Raw genomic sequence first — 23,008 nt, forward strand, 5'->3', positions numbered from 1 at the left:
AGCCTGAGAGCAGTCCCTCCTTACCAGCTGTTTGACATCATCTCAGGATTTTGTTGAACTGACAGAGCCACTGTTCTATCCTTTGAGGAGAAAAAGTTAATTTTCTGTAACATTGCAAGAGGAACGCATATATTGGACAGTGGTGTTGAACGTGGTTAAAGATGTCATACATTCATACCCGTTTGCATCAGGGTTTCAGAGCTAAGAAACAAATCCGAAGCACTGCCTGCCAAAATTCAGTAGGTTCAGTACCCATGTTGATGGGGTGCTGGAGAGCTTTCAGAGCTCTGCATAGTTTTCAGTTGTGTTTTTCTTTCACCTGCTGTCATTCCAAAAGCCCTGGAATTGATCAACAAATGAAGTATTGAACAAATGATGTAAATAACACTCTTAATAAAAAGAAGAATAATATATAATGGTTAGGAGGTGGTAAATCTCTACTACAATCTGCTTCAACATTACTGTGTACCTACTGTAAAAAAAAAAAATCAGTACATAAAGTAGATTAAACTCATAAATTATGGGTACATAGAAACCATTTATCCCTTTAGGAAAAAGAAACAGGGCACTTCTGCTGTTAAGAAAATGAGGTAACTTGATCAAAGTGTGTCTGTTAACAAGTGAAGTTTTTGTAGGAACAACATTGTAAATTATATGGATGAATTTGTGGCATATTTTGACAAACTCATTATTTCTTAGGAATAATAGGAAAAACAGAAATAGCTTGTATGAACTATAATGTTCTCTTAGCAGAACTTACGCGAAACCTGTTCAACTTCTAAAGTAGTAACCTCTAGTGCTTATGTGAACTTTTCTGTGCTTGAACCACTTAACAAGCATTACCTAACGGATCTGCTGAATGTGTTTGTGAGATATAGAGGGTCTGTATTGTAAGAAACCTTTCTTAAATGTGGAGCTCTCTTCATTGACTTTTTTTAGTGAGTGCAACTGAGCTTTTATACTTTTTATTCAGGAAATCTATTTTACCTCCATTGGTGAAACTCTTTCCCCATCTAGAACAAAGTGATTGCCTGATGAAATGTGAATGTTAAAGGCTGAAGCACCACTCTACTTTCCTTAGTAGTACCCTTGAAAGAAGAAGAAAAAAAAAAAGCCATAAACTGCTGATGAATCTAACCTTTCGACAAGGAGGAAAAGGTGTTATTCTTTATAGCTATGAATATAAACTTTAAAATGTGAATTGGGTAACTAGTACTGTGCTCTCTCGTCATGTGTTATTCCAGCAAAGTCCTGGATATTTGTGATCTTGTTGACAGCCATGGATGGCCTCTGTTGCAAAATCTCAGCCTTTTTTTCTTCAGTCGGATGAATTTTCTATTAACAAACATTGGTCTTAATATTTCAACTTCTTTCCTGTGAAGCAGACTGCACTTGGAACTCCTCAAAGAATCTCAGATTTCACTTGGGAACCCTTGTCTGCTCCCAAATGTGTTTTGGGAAGGATGACCCCTTAACAGAAGTTAAGAACGTAGACCAAAATATAAAATGCAAATGCAAATATCAATGGTTCCCACAGTGTTTAAACTAAATAACTTAGTTTTCTTGGCCCTCATTTTATGAGAATACTAATTATATGGAGAAATGTTCCGTACATCTCTCTTCTATATTACAAGAACACTTCCTCTTCTTCCTTTACTTCATTCCTCTAGAGGCTGTCATGCATTTACGTTCCATTAGTGTCTAGCTGTGTTGTTGTGGTAGGCACTGTACAAACCCGTAGTGAGACACATGCCTTGGCAGGAAAAGCTTGCAACTAATGAATGAGTAACAAATGTCAAGAATAAAAATGGAAAGGCATCAGGAGGTGAAGCTTCCTGAACAACACATGTGAACAACAGATCAGCAGCAGAGCTGGGAGCAGAATATACCTCTTTTAATTTCTAGTTTAGTACCCGTAATATCAGCAGGAGGGAGCTGAATGTGATAGCAGCAATTTACCTACTTTAAAAGCATATACTTGAGCACAAAAAAAAAAAATGTTGTTTCTATGCAAGCCACGTTCTACATTAAGTTTATTTTTACTGACACATCTTCTGTTGTTCCACAAAATTCTCTAATTTTTGAACAGTCTTTAACCATAACAGCGGTCCAGTGCTTCCAGTATAACGAATACATGGCTTTCAGCTATTAATTCAGAGCTTTAAGTAGGTGGTAAAATGAATGATTCAGTTTGTAAATATTTGATCTAGAATTATCTGGTGTAGATGCTAAGACTGAATAGAGAAACTTTCTTGGTGAAAGTTGCAGAATTTTTTAATATTGTTTGCTCCCCTTTACGATAGAGCTGAGAGCTTCATAATGTGCTGCTGCACTCGCTTCTGCCTACATGGTGGCGATGTCTGCTGCAGGTTGAGGTGGCAATGTCAGTGCTTATAACCTGTGGTTTTCTTACTGATATGCAAAAAGTAATAATTTATAGTACAAAATTGAGAAGTGTTAAGAACATGGTAAAAACAAACCAACAAACAAAACAAAACACCAAAACCCCATCTATCCACCCAACCAAAACCCAAGTGTCCTAAACTGGTCATCTGGCTTGTCATGCTCCAGTAGTTAATTCACATAAAACTTGATAGTAAAAGTGAAGAGTTTATTTCTTTTGGGGTTTAGTTATATTTTATGCTCCCAACTTTTAGAATTTAATTTAGTGTTCATGGGGCTGGTATGTTGACAGCTCTGTATAAACTGGTCCCTCTAAAACATTACGTATGGGCAGTGCCAATGGAATCTTCTTCGTGTTTTTTTTTTTTTTTTTTTTTTTTTTTTGCCATTTCTCAGAAGCAACACCTGGAAAGAAGTAAAATCTCATAACTGTTCCATATAGTTATTTTAAGATCTTAAGTAAGATCTTAAATCTTTAAGATTTGACTCCGTTACACTGGTAACTACCAAAGTAACTTATTTCAGAGGAAAATAAATAATTAAAAACAAACAAACAACCCTACACTGAAAATTAGTCAAACTGTGATGTAAATTCTTGGAAAGCATCACATTTCAAAGTGGGAAAGTGTAGTTTGTACTGTTTTCTCATTGTAAAAATCTCATTTTTGCCATACTGTTTTACTACTTATTTCCCTTTGATTTTCTTATGTGACAAGTTCATAGTGAAAGAAAACATAAAAATGCACCAACTGCAATGTAAATTTCAAATATTGATGCTGTTAGCAAGAAAAGACTATTAGTGTACTGAATGGAAGATCTGGCTTATATGAAATGGAGGCATCTTTCAATTGACTTGTTAGTCTTGGAAGGAGAGAGAGGTAAATGGAAGGTCAGTTTGGACAGTGCTGGAAACAGAAGAAAGTGTTTAAGCAAAGTAAAAATGGAACTCAATTAAATTATTTCATCATCCAAAGAAAAGTCCTAGCATTAATAATGGTGAGGAAATTCAAAAAGTTTTGAGTGGGAATGATGCTTTGGAGCTTTGCAGCATCTGTTGGGCCCATGAGCTTAATCATCTTTGATAAGCCTTGGTATCTTATGTCTATAAAGTAAACGGGAACAGAAATAACTTTCTCATGAAGTTATGAATTCCTGATGGTTTAGGCATAAAATTGTAGGGGAATATGGAGGAGCTGCACTGTTTATCAGCTTGATGTGGAAGCTGTCATGTTTTGATACAAGTCAACATTACTTTCACAAAATGAAGAAGCCAGTGGCACACTATCAGCTTCGTTAATGCACGTCTGCTATGCAGTTCTTCAGTGTTGATAACTGTGTTGATAAGTACCATAGTTCTCTTTCCACACCATTTTTGGCAGTGATATAATGATAACCCTCTCCTCCATTTCTTTAATCTGGAGGGGGAGGAAAGCAAAAATACTCTTTAAAAAGACTGTCAGATAAAAGCCTATTTTATTCAATAAACACAATTATCTTTAGGAATTAGACTCAAAAATGCATACTCTCACTGCTTTTTCTTGTAGTTTGGAATTGTGAAATAGTTTTCAAAATTGGATTTCTTTCTCTTCAAGGGGTTTTACATAAAGTGGGTTGTTTGCTTTGTTCTTGGTTTTATGTGCACCCCTTTCTTGTCCCTTCCAAATGGGAAGACTGAGATTAGTACTAGTCAAAATTAACCAAAAAAAAAAAAAAAAAATCAAAGGCAAATTCTGTTTTTCTAGTGAAGCTGAACATTAAAGATCCTTGTGTTAATGTACTTTACCATAAATGTTGTCCAGGAGCGCCTATTTAATGGCTGTTACATAGGAACACAAAAGCAGACCTATTGCAGAATTTAAAAAAAAAAAAAAAAAAAGAAAAAAAAAAAAGAAAAAAGAGAGAGAGAGACAGAAAAGGAAAAGACATTAAAATAATAATAATAAAGAAAGCCTTTTTTTTTTTCTATTTTCTTTTTGCATTTTTTTTCACACCTCAAGTTTGTTTATGAAAAAGAAAACTTTTTTTTTTTTTTTCATAGAGAGTCAGGAGAAATACAGAGAGATTGTTGAGAGGAGTAGTGCAACCTGGAACTACTGTTATTAATGTCAGATGCTAAAGAATAGTAAATAACGTATAAATACCCATAAAGCTCTGTAGAAGTTTCTTTGGCTTGACATGCATTGTTCTGTGAGCTAGAGTTGCTAGTTTGGGCTGCTGAGAATTTAATTATGAACGATTTAGCTGTTCCCTAAGTATTTCAGTAGCTGTTCAAGTAGTTTATCACTGTCACTCAAGTAGTAGTCTAGTTCATGTTTTTAGATGCCTTCATCATTTTCTGCTTTAACTTATATTTTATGAATCAGCTTTACAGTTTTAATGTGGGAACAATATTGAAAAACTTCAATAATTTGTTGATACGAATTGTGAAAATTGTATATATAAATTATATATATATATTTTTAACATTGAATCCTATGTTTTGTTTCATCAGTTTTCAAGTATGTTTGCTCCAAGTAAAACTTAAAAAAGGCACTGTTTGCCCCATGGCATAATACATTGAAAAAGACAGCATTTTCCTTTTCTTGGTATACTATTTTAAAAAGTTTATCAGGTTATATTTTGGTGGTTTAATAGGGGATATTATTTGGATTTTTTTTTCCTTTGTTCCAGCAAAGATATTTTGTTAATAGATTGTGACTTCCCATATAGCTTTTATTATTATCTCATTTTTGGTCTCTTATTGCATGGATTAAATAGGGATGATGGGTAGGAAGGAGAGTCCTCTTTTAATACGATGGGTTATCTTTCATAACTTTTTCATTAGTGATTTTTTATCACTTTTTTCTTATCTTTTTCACTAGTTTTTTTTTTTTTTTTTTTTTAAAGAAAATGATTGGATCAAATAGTTCAAATATATGTTCTGCACTGTGTGTATTTTTCTGAAACTTTACTTTGTTGCTTTATAATTTCCATTTCACTGAATGGAAAAGCATAATTCTTGATTCAGTAGAAAGGGAAGGATTTATTTAAATTATGATATTTACACACATTCATTTCCATTTCTGATTTGTTTTCATAGCTCAATTGCAACCTGAAAGTTCAATTTTTCTGATCAGTAGAATGTGCTTCTTAAATCTAGGCAGATTAGAATGGACAACATTGTTCCTGCCTCACTATTGTTTGTCTTTCAGAATGAAGGTGCAAGGAGAAGCTTTGATATGTCAATTTACTTTTTTAAGGCTTTTTAAATCTTAATCCTCAGTTTCTATGAGATAGTTCAGAAAAAAAAAAAAAATAAATTTTGAAGTTAAATTTTGTTATATTCATTTTCATTTTGAAAGCAGTTAAATGCCTGAGATCTGGAGGCACTCTCACTGCTAGACTATGTAAGTGTCATCCTTAAAGTCTTGTAGAAATCTATTTTGATGTGGCCAGAATTATACTACTTAAAGAACTGTTTGGCTTTGTACTTGGTGCTACTTTTTCTTGCTCCATTAAAAGAAGAAAAAAACAAACAAACAAACAAAAAAACCCACAAACACCCCCACAAAAAAGCCAACCGCAACCCACACCTTTAAAATGTCAATTTTCCTGCCAAGAAATCTAATGAATAGTGGTTCTAAGGTACCAAGAGATATTTCAGTTTATCACTGGCTTAGATTAAATGGAGTTTTAATTTTTTATATGTCCATTTCTGTTGAGTAAGATCTATGGAACCATACGCAATGAAGTACAGCTTGAATAGACCAACTGTTTTGTAGGTGTTTGAGATGTGTGAATGTTACCTTTATTCCCATGCTATGATAGAGTATTATTTCTAAAAGACCTGGGATTATTTCTATCTCAAAGTTGGAGCACAGGGAATTAAGCAGCAGGCAAAAAGTAAATATTGCAAAGCTGTTTCATTCACAGCTTGCTTTTTCTCTTGAGTTGAATAGAGTCTCCTATCAGGGAAAAATTGAATTTGTAATTAAAGATTAAATTGTGCTACATATGCAGTTTAGCATCTTCTGAACGTTAAGTGTTCCTCTTTGGAGGAACTAATTTTGGATATTGCACATTTTATATCCCCCCCAAGATTGATTGCCCTACCGAAGACAAATGAGTGAAATTCCAGAAGTAGGAGTTGCCAACACAGCCTCCTTTCTGTATATTCTGCCCTCTTTTTCTCTCCCCAGGTACCAGCTACAGAAAGAGGAAGTGGTTGCTGCAGGCGATAGCTGCCCTGAATGCCTAGGGCTGCCAGTATGAGCTCGACGAACAACATTTGTTTTATCAATTGTTCCTCATAGCTTCATTTCCAGGCAGTACTAGATCATTCCTCTGTCTGATTCTATATATACATAGATGTGAAGGTTTATACCAAGCTTTTATAGTCTAGGAAAGTAAAAAGACCTTGGCTTCCATATTCCTCTGAATAATGAATTATGAGATCATTGAGTTTTACATTAATTATTTTCTGCTAGTATAACTTCTTTTAGTATCATATTAGGTTAAATTAATCATTCACAGATAATGATTTAAAAAAGTTTTACAAGTTGAGACAAAAGTCTAAATGGAATACGCTTCGGATGTAATAATCAGTTTAATACTAGTATTAAGCCCTTGACACAGAATACTTTGCAGACTGTAAAATAAGTTATTGCCTTAAAGAGTACATTAACTTGGTTAAATACCAAGTATATTTAGTATATGTAATGGTGTTAATAGGATTTTTTCAGTCTGTTATCTGAAAAGATGAGCTAAATCATTCTTTTGTGCATCCTTTCATTTTTTGAGCTTCAGTGGTTTGGGGAGCAAGTAAATATGTAGCAGGAAATAGTTATGGGTTGTCCAAATAGTCATTTAATGCAATGCTCTTGTGTAGGAGATGGGAGTGAAAACAGAAGTAGCTGAGGAGTGTATGGAACGTATATCTATGGGAAATGGGATGGTTGCAGGCTGCACAAGCAGCATCAGGGTTCACAAATGGGTTTAAAACATTATGTGTTTTTCTGACAAGTGTTTATGCTTGCAAGCTGGCTAGTACTCATGTTAGGTGGTGCTTCCAAAATGTTTTCTGTGCTTAAGAAAGAATAGTAACAGTAATGGGGAGATAAATTCAGAATTCAGCATGCATGATGTAAAATGTGAGTGAATCTGAGAATATTTAACAGTTTCACAAAGTAAAAGAATGGTGGAACTTTTTTGTAACTTTTCTTGATTTTTGAAAAACAACTTCTGAATTATTTTCCATCTTATAAAATACTATGGTAAAATAAAATGACACAGAAATGATACCTTCTGTTCTCATGGAAACATTGTTTGTTTGTTTGTTTCTTAGCATAATATATTGTGTACAATTGGATGATTTTACTTTTTTGAATCCTAAAAGGGTTCCATCATTTTTCCCAGCAATAATTATTTGTTCTGCTCAGAAGAAAATGCTGTTTGCTGTTGTGTTCACCCTTAAGGCAGGGTGCTTATGCAGCAAACCACAGAAGCTTGAAAGCAATATACTTTCTAAGGAAGAACATGTACCTTAAATAATAATCAGTCTATTAGCAGTATGGTAAAACTACATCGAGTTTGTATTTCTCATGCTTGATACAAATTTCTGTAAAAAAGGGCTTGAATAACTGAAGAAGCAGAATTTAACAGCTATTTGAGGTAATGTTTGTTGTTTGTACATCTGGAGGGAAGAAGAGTTTGCCATATATTTGTGTGTTTGGTGAAAGGATGGGCATCAACTTTCCATGCCTCTTGCTCATAAAAAAGAAATACTTGTGAATGTAGAGCTGTTTTATGAAACAACTTTGATCTATTATAAGCATAATGTGTAGCATAATGTGCCTCTTTTTCTTGTATACACATAGGCTACAGTTGTAAGGCCAGTTAAATTAGCTTCCTAAATTGTGAATAACATGGGCTGCATTTTCCATAAAACATTAGTTCCAGTTTCTTTTGTAAGTACACTTTTTGTGCCACTCAACAAAACTGCAAACGGAACACATGTGGAGCCTTAAATATGTTTTTTACCTCAAGTCCTTTATAGACAGGATATAAAAGCACACTGTATAACATAATAAATTGTATGGAAAGGAACCACATGTTTTCCAAGTAAAAAAGTGCATTTTAGTGATCTGTGCAGTATTGTCATATCCATATGGCATACTTTTAATTCTGGTTACTTACCTTACTGTTCTTTCAATTCTTGTGTCGTATGTCAATTTTCATGCCTCAGTGAGAGTTGTGTCTGCCCTGGGAACATTCCTTGCAGTTTTGAGTAGATAGGCTTCAAAACAAGCAAACAAACAAACAAACAACAAAAACAAAACAAAGCAAAGCAAACAAACAGAAAAAAAAAAAAAAAAAAAACTATGAAAATTCTCTAGCTCTATGTTTAACCCTGAGGGTTTTTATTTAGAGGTGTTGTAAAATAAAATGGTCTTTTCCCTTTGCTATAGTTGTTTTTAAAGCATACAGATATGTATTGCTTTTCAAGTTCTTTTTCCCACCCAAAAGCTGTATGTATGCAGACTGGATGCAAATCACTGCTACAAGATGTGTATCTCATAGTAAGATGCAATGATACGGAAAACTGGGGGAAAAATCAAGCAACCTCCCTTCCCCATCCATAAAAATAGCTTCTGTGTGAGTTTTGCCTCCCTGTGGAACTTCCCTGTGCTCAGATACTGTGTCATGTGTAATTGGATTGGAGTTCTTTCTGAATACTGTTTTCTCCTCTTGACAGCATGGGGTAACCTTGGAAATGTTCTCAAGAGCCAGAGCAAGATTTCTGAAGCTGAAAGCGCCTACAGAAATGCCTTGTACTACCGCAGCAACATGGCTGATATGCTTTATAATTTGTAAGTATGTGTGGCTTTCCTGGGGTTGGATCCTCTGCAAAACCTGTTGTGAATGGGGCTATTGATTTCCCTGCTGGAGATGGAGATGATGCTAGCTGTTGCTTTGTAATAGCCATTTCATTAATTGTGCTCTTTAAATTTTGGGGTGGACAGGATCTTTCCTTGGTCTACATTACTGTATATTCTTGTATCACTGTCTGGCTTGGAACAGGAAAAATTACAAATCTGTTTGCTTTCAAAGAAACAAAACCCCCACACTGAACAGAGTGCAGATAGATGAGCTGGCACCAGTAGTGCTCCATCTGTTTCTGGCTCCTCTAAAATACAGAGGTGTTATTTAGACTTCCTTTTTAAGTCTAAATAACACTCGGTGGGAGGAGTGGGTGTAAACACTTCCTAGCATAAGCCAATACCACTCAGTTAGCTGTTGAGGTCTGAAACATTAAAATAGCTAAATACTTTTCAGAGCACTGGGGTGGGGACGGTTCAGTGGGTGCTCAGGGCTGGGAGCTGGGCTTTGCTGCGAGACAGACCCAACCCCTCAAGCTGGGGTACACCATACCATTGTATGTACAAATAAAATCCAGATGACTAGCATTTATTATGCAGTAGTGTAAGCTGTATGAAAATAAAATGCCCTGTGCAGTAGAAAAGTATGTGCTAGGGAAAGGAGATGGACAAACACTGAATGCAAGTAGCAAGCCTCTTTATTAAAAAAAAAAAATAATAAAAAAAAAAATCAATCTGTAAATCCAGTTTCAAATGGCCATTTTTAATATCTGGATAAAAAGTTTATAATGGTAGACTTTTTAAAGTTACCCGTTTCATTAATTTGCCTGATGGGTAAACATACTATAAACTTTTATCTCTGTTTTCAAAATAATTTATTGATAGAATTTCCATTCCAAAGTTTATTTAAGATCTCAAAATCATATATACTTTTAATGCTCACACATTTACACACATGTATGCATGGTGTTTGTTTTTTTTTTTTTTTTTCTTCTTTTAGGCAATGGAGAGTGTGAAAGACATATTTTTAAGAATAAACTCTTTCCACTCATGCTTAAAGAAATAACTTCTGAAAACAGCAGGAGACTGCAGGGAAAAAAAAAAAAAAAAAGTGAAAAGATTGATATCCCTGAATTTCTCATACATGGTTCATTTTGGAGATGAAAATTATAACTATTAAATTTTTTTGTATGCCTATATGGTACTTCTGTCTCTTACTCACTCAGCGTGTCAGAGGAAACTCAAGTTAATACCAGGGTAAGAAGAGGGAAGGGGGTTGGATGAAAAAGACAGGGATATAAAAGAAATCAGTCTTTGGTAGTTTTGCTGCTCTGAGCGCAAGCTGATAATCTTCTGGCTTTACATTGATATACAAAATATATGCCTACAAGCCTTCATTTCTGATGAATAGAAAAATTCTTTGAATTCTACTGAGTTTAAGTAAAAGGAATTTAACTGAAATGATGGTTGGAATATAGAGGGCATAAACTTTCCTACATATACCTGTGAAAGTAGAGGAGGTTTATTTAGATGAAAGTGTTTGCTATAAAGTATGTATGCATGAATGCTTATGCAAAATGGATCTCCAATTCTTAACATTTCTGAACATTATCCTGAACACAATTGAACCCTCTTTTACTTTATTTTACTTTTTTGTTTTGTTTTGTTTTGTTTTGTCTCATAAAACCATGAGTTATCCTATAGAAACTGAAAAATCTTACATCACCATTTTAATTTTTCTCTTACTTATGCCATCTTGTTCTTTCCCTGTGTTGGTTACTCCCACATCCAGCATGGAAGCTAACTGGTAAATGGAGTAGGCTTTGACACAATTGAACCCCAAATTAATACAATATTTTAAGCATAAACTCTGAAGAGGTCTCTTGCAAGTTCTGCCCTTCCTTGCCATGTAGTACTACGGAAGCCTTTTACAAAAAAAAAAAAAAAAAAAAAAAGTAATGGAAAAAATATATCTTCATGTGCTTACAAGAGGCCAGCTGGATTTACCATTTCTAGGTTTTAGGATGTATCTTTAAAACAGAAACAGTCATTTAGTAGATCTTTAGAAAGAAAGCACCCTTACCATCATTTCTGATTACCGTGTTTTTGGCATCATAGATCATAAGTCTATTTTAGCCTCACATACTCTTTATTGTTTCTTAGCATTTATGCCTCAGTATTGGATACAAGTTAATTAGCACATGCAGCTGTACTCATACAGAGCATAAACAAATCAAAGTGCTATCTGATTGAGGAACAAATTATTAAAGATTAACTCTCAATTTTCAATGGGTAATGATCAAGGAGGTAAGCTACATAAACGGAAGTGTTTGATCTCTGTTTCCTCATTCTTCTTCAAGAAATTGTCTTGTGCTAAAATGTGCTGTTATTTAGCAGTTGTCTATTGATGTGTTAAAACCTAGTGAATTTAGCAGATTAGGTGAATGACTGATTTCAGTACGACATTTTTGTTTTCTGACTGTTACACCTTTTCCGCAGCTCTGTGTTGTAGCTATTTCTCCCCATTCAGGAGAATTTAAACTGCATGAATTTATATTACATAATTACAGAATCTCCGTTTGAAGGTTTGCCTGATACAGAATGTGTCATTTGCCATTTTGTTCAAATGTTACAATTATGCAACCATAAATAAATTCCCACATTTTTAGAAAATAGCATTCATATAATAAAGACCAAATGATAAGATGCTTAATATGGAAAAGGAGGATAAAAATAATACAAGCCATCAGTCACATGTATTACAGAGAACCACTGATTTCAGAAGATGAACAGATTTAGGCAAACTGTAATTCACTGGAAAGATCTGTTTTGTCTTCAGATTGCCCTCTCTGCACCCAACACCTGGGAAACAATAAGTTTCTAGCTAACCTGTATCTTTAATGAATAAATTATGATTATTTATTATTTTTAAAACAAAGAAACCCACCTCTTGCTTACAAGATGTACAGCTTGGGGATATGGTTTAGTGGAGGGCTGTTGGCGTTGGGTTGGAGGTTGGACTCGGTGACCTTGGGGTCTCTTCCAACCTGGAAGTTCTGTGATTCTGTGATTCTGTGAATTAGTATTGGGTTGGTGGTTCAGCACTCCTTTAGATATGGGTTAAAATGGGTTTGTTCTACTGATGTTTTCTCAGGTCCAAATAAGTAGAAGTGAAACTGCCTGTGATCCAGCATATCATGAAGATAATATCTTTGGCCTGGAATTTAGGAAACCTGAATTCAGGCTGAGGACTTGTGTTCTTGTTTGCAAACTTTTATTTTTACATTTTTTTTTTCTGAAAGGCTCATGAAAAACTCTAGAGGATTTTGGATCCTGACATCTCTGAAAGCAGTTGAGACTTTCATAGTAATTTCAGTGTGGAAAGTATTTTAGATGTTGTTTTATACTGTACGTGGAGATTATATTACAATATTATATTACAATTATATACAACTGTAATAAGGTAGTTTGTACTTCAAAAATACACATCAAGTGTCCATCTATAAAGAATTTCTTTGACATCTTGAGGCGACATTGCAGGTAATTTCAACAAATAAATCTCAAATTCAAGTTCTCAGAGCTGTGTAATACTGCTGACTTCAGCTAGATTTTATAGGATTTAAATCAGCGTTAACTGAGATCTCTTTTCATGCATTTAAGAAATCCCAGTATTTCAATACAGCAAAGTACCAAGGACAAAGCTGTAGAAAAACTTGCTCTTCTGAAATAGGCAATGATTAGCAGATGAAAAACAAGCTACTTTATAATGCATTTTCAGCCTTTTATGGTTGCTACCTAAAGCTCAGGGTTTCTTGTATTTGTTTGAAATTACTGCTAATTCTTGACTAAAGTAAAATTGCTTATCAGTTAAAAGACAGTTTTTTATTTATTATTCCATTTTTATTTAGGCCAAGTTCTGCTGCTTAGAGTATTCTTTTGTTGCCTATCCTAGTAATCTATGTTACCTTGAGTTTCTCAGGAGATTTTAAGTGTTTGCCATCTCACATAAATATTGAAAATGCTTTTAAAATGGTACTAATTTACTGCATTTTGGGAGCGTACAGTGCTCCATAAAGGATACATTTCTAATAAATAGTCCTCCCCTTGCTTCTCTCCCAGGTATCTCATTTTGCTTTCAGGGATAGGTTTGGGTGTACAAGTTTATCATTCAAATAAAAAGTATCTTCCAGTACCTAAATCAGTCCTACAGGAAAGCTGGAAGAGGGACAGACCTTTATCAGGGAGTGTGGTGATAGAACAAGGGGTAACAGCTTCAAACTAAAAGGGGGCAGATTTAGATTAGATATTTGGAAGAAATTCTTTACTTGGAGGGTGGAGAGGTACTGGCACAGGTTGCCAAGAGAAGCTGTGGATGCCTCATCCCTGGAGGTGTTCAAGGCCAGGCTGGATGGGGTTTTGGGCAACCTGGTCTGGTGGGAGGTGTCACTGCCCATGGCATGGGGGTGGAACTGGGTCCCCTGGAACTGGGGGTAGAAGCTTAAGGTCTCTTCGAACCCAAACCATTCTGTGATTCTATAAAAGGCCCCTTCTGTGAGTGGTTCTGTCCAGCTGTCATCATCTAGCACTGCTGATGCACACGGTGGGGACAGGCACTTTGCCTGGGGTGCTGGCACAGCACACAATCACCCAGCACCCAGTGGAGGGGGAAAGGTAGGGGCAGTGCTGCTTCTCATCCCGACAGCCACCCTCCCTCTGTCCAGGCAGCAGGGCTGGTAACAGTTGACATCATGCTGAAATGATGGCAACTGCAACTAAGTGGCTCAGCAGTAGAGAACAGAATTATCTGCTGACCAATTGGCTTGCATTTGAAAAGCTTTTCCCTAGAATTAGAAGAAAATGACAGAGTTATGACTGTGTTGTCTGCAAAGGGAATGGCCGTTCTGTTACTGCCTACTGGGTATGTTAGGGTTATTAGTGATTACTGAAAGTGGGATTTATGTGCCATTTACATATTTGCTAACAGGATGTTATTGGAAAACATTAAACATTCCCTGTTTGCACTGAGTAATGATTGGCTTTTTTGTTAATGGAACCTAGTTGTAGACTTACAAAAGGTTAGCACTCATTTGGTTGAGCAGTTAAATGACTTAATTGCTTTAAAAAAAAAAAAAAAAAAGACAAAACAAAAAAAAGCCTTAATTAAGTAGCAGACTTAATGGCTTTGTGCACTGCACTGCTGTAGCATCCATACCTGTCTTTCTGCCAGTTAATTTTGCAACCGACAATGAAAGAGTTGCCTTAAGCAAAGCGCATCTTTTATTGCCCTGTGGCTGCCTGGCTGGAGAAACACCTGTGTGGGGAATACAAGAAAGTTCTCTTCCATTTCATCTTTGTTGCCAGTGTAGGTAAATATATATATGTATATATATATATATATCCAGGTTGATATAGAGGAAATCACTGGGGGATGCATGTAGTGTGACCATGCCAAAATAATAACTAATGGGCCCTGTATTAGCTGTTATCAACTAGTACACAAAATTGATTAAACTATTTCAGTATTATACGTGGCCTGAAAGTTTAATACATATTTCATACATGTTTATCATACATATATCATACATGTTTATCGTGATGGCAGTTATGGTTCCTGTGTATTGTAAATGGTCACTTTATGCCAGCTTTAGTAACCAAGGAGTTTACTTTCTAAGCAGAGCAACTGGTTTTAAAAGGACTACACTGGAAATAAAATAATATATAAGTTGAGGGAAGTAGCAGGCTGTATACTGCCTGTTTGTATTTTGTGCCTGCTTTTCAGTCCCTGAAAATACTTTTTTTTTTTCCATTAGTATTCAGTGACTTTACATCAAAAACAAGGCAGAGAAGGAAGACAGGAAGATTTTTTAAAGTTGTTGGTTAAGAAAGATAGCTGAAATGATGCATCTTAAAGAATTCAGGATGGTTGTGCAGAAGAACTAGATTTGGGAATTTGTTTTGCTGCATTTATTTAAATAAGTAGCTCTATCTATAGAGGTGATGTGCAGCATTTCTATATAACCAGGATTTACTTTTTTCTTTTTCCTCCAACTAGAAAAACAGGATTCTGAGATACTTTCTAAGTCACTGCATGAGGTCTGCTACTGCTGCAAGCAGTCAGCTCATATCCTCCGTTTCATAAATGATCCATATTCCACTGTAAAATTAGCTAGAAGCAACGTAGGCAAAACAGTCCTGTTGTAAGGCTGTGAATCTTGCTGCTGTGATAGTTAAAACTTGTCTTCTAATTCATCCTAAATTAGTTCATGGTCAATTTATACCCGTTTACTTTGCGTCCTGTGGTTTAAGTACCTTTTGCTTTTCTGAGTAATTTCATCCTCGTGTATTTCTAGAGAGAGACTTCCACAGTACTTGTTTTATTAAGCTAAAGGAGTCATTGACTTTTTCCCCCCTCTCTCATCTGGTAGACTTCACATTTGTGCAATTATATGAATAAACTTTCTTTGAACAAAAGTTGTGTGTTTCAATTAATGTTTTAATTTATGTGCTTTACATCTGGGAAGTAAACTGGAGGGGGAAAAAGAGCTTTGAAACTGCAAACTTGAAGCAACTGGTCCTGTGGTTTGTTTTTGGGGGATACTTGGGGTTATGCTCTTTTCTTTATTTAGCTGGGTAACTCTAGCAACTGTGGAAAGTTTATTAAAAAGTGTCAGAAGCCTTTAAGCTTTTCTGTAGTCATCCAAGTTTACTACTGGAGTTTACTCTCCTGTATCAAGAATCCTTATTGCAAGGATGTGCTTTCCTTTATTTATTCTCATGTGAAGAAGAAGGCAGCCTTTGTATTCTGTTACTACAAAAGATAGGTACATACTTAATTCACACCAGTTGCCCTGATCCATCACTGGCTTTTGGTCAGTATTTTGCAATGCCCTTCTGCTTCTGTATTCTTTCTATCCACTCCTTATCCTTTCTCCCAGCAGTCTCTGAAAAGTAGTTATCATTTCATTAGCATCGTTATCAGTAAACAAAAAAAGGGAATGGCATGTCAAGAGCAGATCCTCTCCTGTATATGGGAGGAACTTCCTTATGTGGCCATCTGCCCCGGCTTCTGGGAGCTATCAGAGGCTTGGCGGTGTCCACAAGGTGAGAGCTCCCATTGAGGGACATTTTTTCTTTTGCATCTAGAAATTGGTCATTCAGAGCAAAAATGTTTTTGCTTGTTTTTGTTTTTGTGCCTGCTTTTACTATAAACAGAAGCGGCAATGTAAGATAAAAATCAACTGTCTCTTAAAAAGAGATGGAGTAAAACTACCTATTTGCTAAACTTCAAAAATGTGCCCTCAACTTCTAAAAGATAACTTCAATGTAATAAGCATAATATTAAGCATGAAAAACAAATAAGAAATTGTTTTGATTGTGGAGGTGGATAAAATTACAAGCCAAATTATAAATCTTTGATTAAACAGTTGATTTTTTTTTTCCCTTTTTTTCCCCACACATAAAAGATGGAAACATCCATGCACCAAACTTTTTTGGAAGGAGTCTGTCATTTTTATAAACTCATCATTCTTCCATTATAACTCCTTGTCAGGTGAATGGAAAGGAACTTCTTTTTGTCTAAGAGATGTTTGAAAGCCAATAGAAGAGGAAGCACAGGCTCCATCTGCTGTTGCCAATTTCTGACTTCATCCCTAGCAATCAGCTAGAGGGGAAAGAAGGAAGGAATTGGGACTATGAAAATAGGTCTGAACAAACAAATATGAAGAACTTCAGGGGGTCATGGGCTTTCATTGTTAAAGCCTAAGGGTCTTATGTCATCTACTTCTCTCCACGCTTCTCTGTTCTGTAGCTGGTCATCTCATTTCTTGCAAGGATAGCATACTGTGGTAATTATGCAGCGATTAGTTCCCAGTTTGTGACTGGGAACTTCTTAGAGTCATAGAATGGTTTGTGTTGGAAGAGACCTTAAAGACCACCCAGTTCCAACTGCCCTGCCGTGGGCAGGGACACCTCCCACCAGACCAGGTTGCTTAAAGCCCCATCCAGCCTGGCCTTGAGCACTTCCAGGGGTGGGGCATCCATAGCTTGTCTGGGCAACCTGTGCCAGTGCCTCACCACCCTCAGAGTAAAGAATTTCTTCCAAATATCTAATCTAAATTTGCCCTCTTTTAGTTTGTCATTACTCCTTGTCCTATGACTACATTCCCTGACAAAGAGTCCCTCTCCAGCTTTCTTGTAGGCCCCGTTTAGATACTGGAAGACCATTAAACTCCAGCATGGGTCCCCCACGAGTGGCAGCTCCCCCCAGGACCTCTGCTCCTGTGGGGGCTCTCCATGGGCCACAGCCTCCTCCAGGCCCCATCCACCTGCTCCGCTGGGGGCTCCTCCACAGGCGGCAGCGTGGAGATCTGCTCCATGTGGGACCGATGGGCTGCAGGGGGACAGCCTGCTCCACCAGGGGCCTCTCCACAGGCTGCAAGGGAACTTATGCTCCAGCACCAGGGGCACCTGACCTCCTTCTGCACTGACTGTTCTCAGGGCTGCATCTCTTTGCATTTTCTCACTCCTCTCTCTCAGCTGCTGTTGTGCAGCAGTTTTTTTCCCTTTCTTAAATCTGCTCTCCCAGAGGCCCAACCAGTGTCACTTGCTGGCTTGGTTATGGCCAGCAATGAGTCCCTTTAGGAGCCAGCTAGATCTGGCTCTGATCTGACACAGGGCAGGTGCTGGGCTCTGCTCACAGACACCACCCCTGCAGTCCCCCGACTATGAAAAGCTTACCACGTAAGCCCAAGATAAGGACAACAGTATTCTGCTGACAATTTTTTGTATTCAACATCTCAGCTTCTTTAGAAAGGACTTCAAGTGCTAAATTGGCTCTTCTGTTAGTATTAGCTATAATGATCTCTGCAACCACATGGTGAAGTATGTACTTCCTTCAGATACTGACTTGATCATATCTCTTCACTTCATGTTTGTCTTCACAACAGTGAAAAATTTTCAGGGGTCAGCTGATTTTACAGGCAACCAGGGATTCCCCGCAAGTTGCCTTACTTTTACACTGGTAGCGTGGTTGTACGGAACCTGAAGATTGAGGTCTCTGCTTCTACAGGCCATGCTGCCCACCCAGACCAGCTTGGGCAGTTCAGCTGTATGGCAGCAGAGCTGAACCATGTGCTTGCTTCTTGGGACCTCAGCCTGCCTCTCTTTAGTATTTTACTCTTTTTTTTTTACTCTTTTTTAGTAATTTTTTTTTTTTTTTTTTACTAATTTATATTCCTTCTGTGTGGTGCACAAGGCAGTAGTCCTGTGAAGTAAAAGTGAACAATAATGCAGTTGGAGACCGTGACTGTAATACATATACTAAAAAGAGGAGTAGAAAATTTCACTGGCAGTGTTAATTTTGGCAGTAATTAAATTTAAAGTTTTTAATTTTAGTTGTATTTTGTGAGTAATTAGAGGTTACTGAGCATATTTATATGCCTGCATCATCCTGGTCAACCTTAATGCTAGAGAGCATCTGATTTTTCATCTGGGAAGTGAAATACATCATCTCTTTAAGCTCTTTTAATATGCACTGTAATTTCATGAATGCTTTGCCCATTTAATGCAAGCTTCATCATCTTATCTTTTTATCTATTTAAATAAGTATTTATCCCTTCTTTGGCAAACATCCAATCTAGTTCTCCCTGAGATACCCCTCCCCCCCCCAGTGTTAATTTTATTCAACAAAATAAAAACTATTTTTGAAATTTTCTTTCAGACTTTTCCTGACTTCATTTAATCTGAAACTAGAACTAGAGACTCATAAATCTAGTCAACTTGTACCGTCAGAAGCCACAGGGAAAGCCAGCATTCAATCAGGACCAATTTCATGAGAAGAGGCAGTTTCATGCCTCATAAAGGTTTTTAGGTTTTATCCATCCCCCCCCTTTTTTTTTTTTTTTTTTTTTTAATTTGGTTTTGTTTGTACCAAATCCCATAACAAATATTTATTGAAACACTAATAATTTGTTGAAATTCAGTTCTCAGTCATGCATCCAAACAGCTTGTGTTTATATAAATATATATGTAGGAGTGTGTGTGTGTGTGAGAGAGAGAGAATGAATGAATGTCTGTTAGTGGAACAACTGTATAAAAAAAAATCTGGAAGAGAAGTAGGGAAAAAAAACACCTTAAGGTACCAAGTAATTAATTAAGAGTGCAAGTACTAGAACATGTAGTGAACAGAAAAGATAAATCTAGTAATAATGATAAATAAAAGTGCTTTTAATCAAAAAAGCATAAATATCATATGCTTACTAAGGTAATTTATCTTGTTCAAATTGACTAATTACTGTATTACTTATTTTAATATGTGAAAATCATTATTCCAGAACTAAGAAAGGATTTTTAATATATATAAATTTGTCCCAAAATCATGTAGAAGAATGCTTTTTTAAAAAAGTAAGAAGCTACTTAAGTGTCAGACCATGCAACTCAGCTTTATGCTAGTTCTGTTGCTATTAGTAGAAAATGGGATCAATCTATCATTAAAAATAATTTTCCTTTGAATAATTGCAGCTATAAAAATTGTAGACAAAGCAAATATTTGTAGACTAAAGTTCTAGAAAATTTAGAAAATATTGTCCTAAAGACCATACATCTTGCCACCCGCAAGACACTTAGCATAATGCTTGCAGTTAAAAACTTTGGTGTCATGCCAAAAAGTATCCTGAAGGTTATACATTCCCTCATTGCTCAAATTTCTGTTGGTCAAGGACCAACAGAAAGTAAATTGGGTTTACAACCTAATCTGGGGCTAGTGGACAGATACTGCTTCAAACATGAGGCCACATGGTACTGATGGAGAGAGAGAGAGTACAGAAAAAAGAAGATGTATTTTTCCATTTTGTTAAATTCTAACCCAATGACAGGAAGCAAAAAATATTTGTTTCCTCCTCTGAAGTCTAGTGGTTTAATTAAAATGGTTTTCCTGAGATTTTGGAGGGAAAAAAAAGTTTATCTGATTGGTAATGGAAAAACCAATCCAACCACTTTAGAGTTTGAAAAGCTATCATCAGATAAAAGCATAAAGGAAGAAGACAAAAATGCTGTGGGTTAGAGAAACTAAAAACTGAGGTGATAACCCTCTGCTCCCTCTGCCTTCTAAAAGAAATAGCTACATTTATTTTTTCCTGGTTACTCTAAGGTATATAAAGAGGGTCAGCTACCTGCTAATAATGTCTGGGTCCAAATTTAAAATCACTAATGATTAAGGATTTTCTTACCTTTGTGATATTGAGGCATTTGTGTATGCTTCTTCATATCATCAATGATGTCCAGACCACTTCTTAGTAATTTCTGTATGACTGCATTTTCTGTAATTTCTATATTCTGCTGTAATTTGTAATTCAGAAGGATGTTTGTCATAAAAGCTTTAATTAAAGCTTATGAATTACAAAACTAACTGAGAAAGAAGAGGAATTAGGTATCATTTTTGATATCTGTTCAGTTATTAAATTTGTTTGGAATAGAGAGAAGACAGAGAAAAAATGAACTGATGTAGGCGCTTAGCCCTGCAGTGAATAATTTAATGAAATTGCTCAGCAAGGACTGGTTAAGGTAATGTGTGTGAAGTGTTAGGTGGTTAACTTTATTGTGCATTTGAAACAGGTCTGTTTAGTTCACGTCAAGGAGAGAAGACAGGCTAAACATGACTGAAATAGTTACGGATAACTCCAGCATACTCCAACTGCTTACAAAAAAAATCTCAGACTCTAGCATTTTCTCAAATGAGTAAAAGAATATCCTTGTTTCCAAGGAAGCCAAAATTACTGCATTTAATCTCTTTGGTAAAGTCATATAAATATATCTGATGTATATTAATTAATCCTGTTTTCAGAGAAATTACTTTTCCCACTAAATTGTTAGTAGCTTGCAGGTTTATTATATCTCTGTAATCATATTTGTTGCTTTAGTTCTGTTTTTAATATTTTTTCTTCATATGTGGCAAGGAGTACATTTTGAAGTTACTCTTTGAATAACCTTCCTCTCTTTTTTCTTTTATCCTTATGCAGAGGATTACTGCTTCAGGAAAACAGCAGATTTTCAGAGGCATTGCATTACTATAAACTGGCAATTGGTAGCAGGCCCACATTAGCCTGTAAGTATTTCAGCTATACAAGCTCGCATAATATCGACTATTGTTTTTTAAGGACATCTTCCTACTTTTTAATAATACTTTTTTTCCCCAGATTTTTTTTTTTTTTCATTCTGAAAGTAGAAGGAGAAATTGTGTACTTTTCAGCTGAAGCAAGTGTTTATTTGTCAAGACGTATGGTCACTGTGGTGCAGGGAAGAAGCAGATAGGGATATAACACTGAACAGTGTGATAGAACATAAAACACTTCTGATCGGGATGGTGAGACATAGATGCTGTTGCACAAATATATAGGCTCCCATTTTCTGTTTCATAAAGCCAGTCTCAGATTTTTATAGTATGTGTTGTGACTGAATAATACAAATATTTTTGAGGTCTTCTATTTTTTCCTTTCTTGCCTGAGGGACATGGGAAATAATTCGTAAGGTGTTGCCCATGATTGATTCCAAAATTATGTGAACACTTTTAATTTTTTTATTTTTCGCTAAAGTATTGAATATTACATATGTGTGTGTGTGTACACATGTATATATCTTTATAAGAAACAACATTTCAAGCAATGACACCATATGCTTGATACAGTCCTAATAAGAGGAATGAAGCAGAGCACACCGCTTAGTCAGCGTTTCTTTTTCTTTTTCCTCAGTCTTTCTAGTCACTCTTCTTTCCTTGTGTCTGAACTTCCACCTCTTACCTGTTCTTCTTTACAGCAATGATTGATCTATATTATATGAAAGCCAAATTAGATAATCAAGAAATTGCTTTCTGGTAGCACTTCAAAGTAAGCTGAAGACCAAGTAAAACATAACAGAACCCTATTAAAATATAACATTTCTTTCCATCTTCACAGCTGCCTATTTAAATACTGGTATCATCCTAATGAACCAAGGGAAGACAGAGGAAGCCAGGAGGACTTTCCTGAAGTGTTCAGAGATCTCGGATGAAAATTTGAAGGATCCTCATGCTCATAAAAGCTCTGTTACTAGCTGTCTTTATAACTTAGGAAAACTTTTTCATGAGCAAGGACACTATGAGGTAACACTTCAGATTTGTCTACAATATTATAAAATCTCCATACAGAAATCGTACCCATTGCTTCCATCCAGACTTTCAAAATATAATACAGAGACCAACTGAGTGAATTTCACCAAATCAAATCATTAGTATTCTCTACAGAGAGTATTTGTACTCTACAGCCATGGGTGTGAAGATGTTAATTTGCAGTGTGATGTTCTGGTGTCAGAATCAGTATTAGCAATGATCACATCTGTTATGTGCTAATTCATTCTTTTTGGCTTTGCCCTCACTACTGGTATGAAAAAGATAAGCTGAGCTAATGTGTACTGGCTTTTTACTTCAAAATAGAGTAGCCCATCTTTTAAATTATTAAAAAGCCTTTATGGTTGCTACTAAGTCTCCAAAAATAAGATCTATTTGGAACAATTAAAAACATCAGTGATTAGAACCATTCCAGTGTGTGCTACTTTCAGATAACTGGACATAAGTGCGACAGAGATTGAATTTTTAAACGTAGTCATACATTGCACTCAACCCCATCCCATCTCATTTATGTGTGCACTTGAGACAGTTGTGATTCCTCTTCATTCTCCCTAGTGAAATTATTAAATCCGGTCATTTGCTTGAGTTTTGA

At 35.9% G+C, this 23,008-nt stretch overlaps 1 protein-coding gene across 3 annotated transcripts in view; it reads left to right on the top strand.

The window, feature by feature from the left end:
• Window positions 1-23,008, top strand: part of TMTC2 (transmembrane O-mannosyltransferase targeting cadherins 2) — a 256,087-nt gene that overhangs the window by 159,967 nt on the left and 73,112 nt on the right. For all 3 annotated transcript variants that reach the window (XM_084505628.1, XM_084505627.1, XM_084505626.1), the window contains exons 4-6: window positions 9,137-9,251; window positions 21,275-21,360; window positions 22,208-22,392. In XM_084505628.1, the coding sequence (XP_084361754.1) occupies window positions 9,137-9,251; window positions 21,275-21,360; window positions 22,208-22,392 (386 nt within the window). The remainder of the gene's footprint in view (window positions 1-9,136; window positions 9,252-21,274; window positions 21,361-22,207; window positions 22,393-23,008) is intronic.

The sequence above is a fragment of the Aythya ferina genome, assembly GCF_964211825.1.
Source record: "Aythya ferina genome assembly, chromosome: 1".
Taxonomy (NCBI): domain Eukaryota; kingdom Metazoa; phylum Chordata; class Aves; order Anseriformes; family Anatidae; genus Aythya; species Aythya ferina.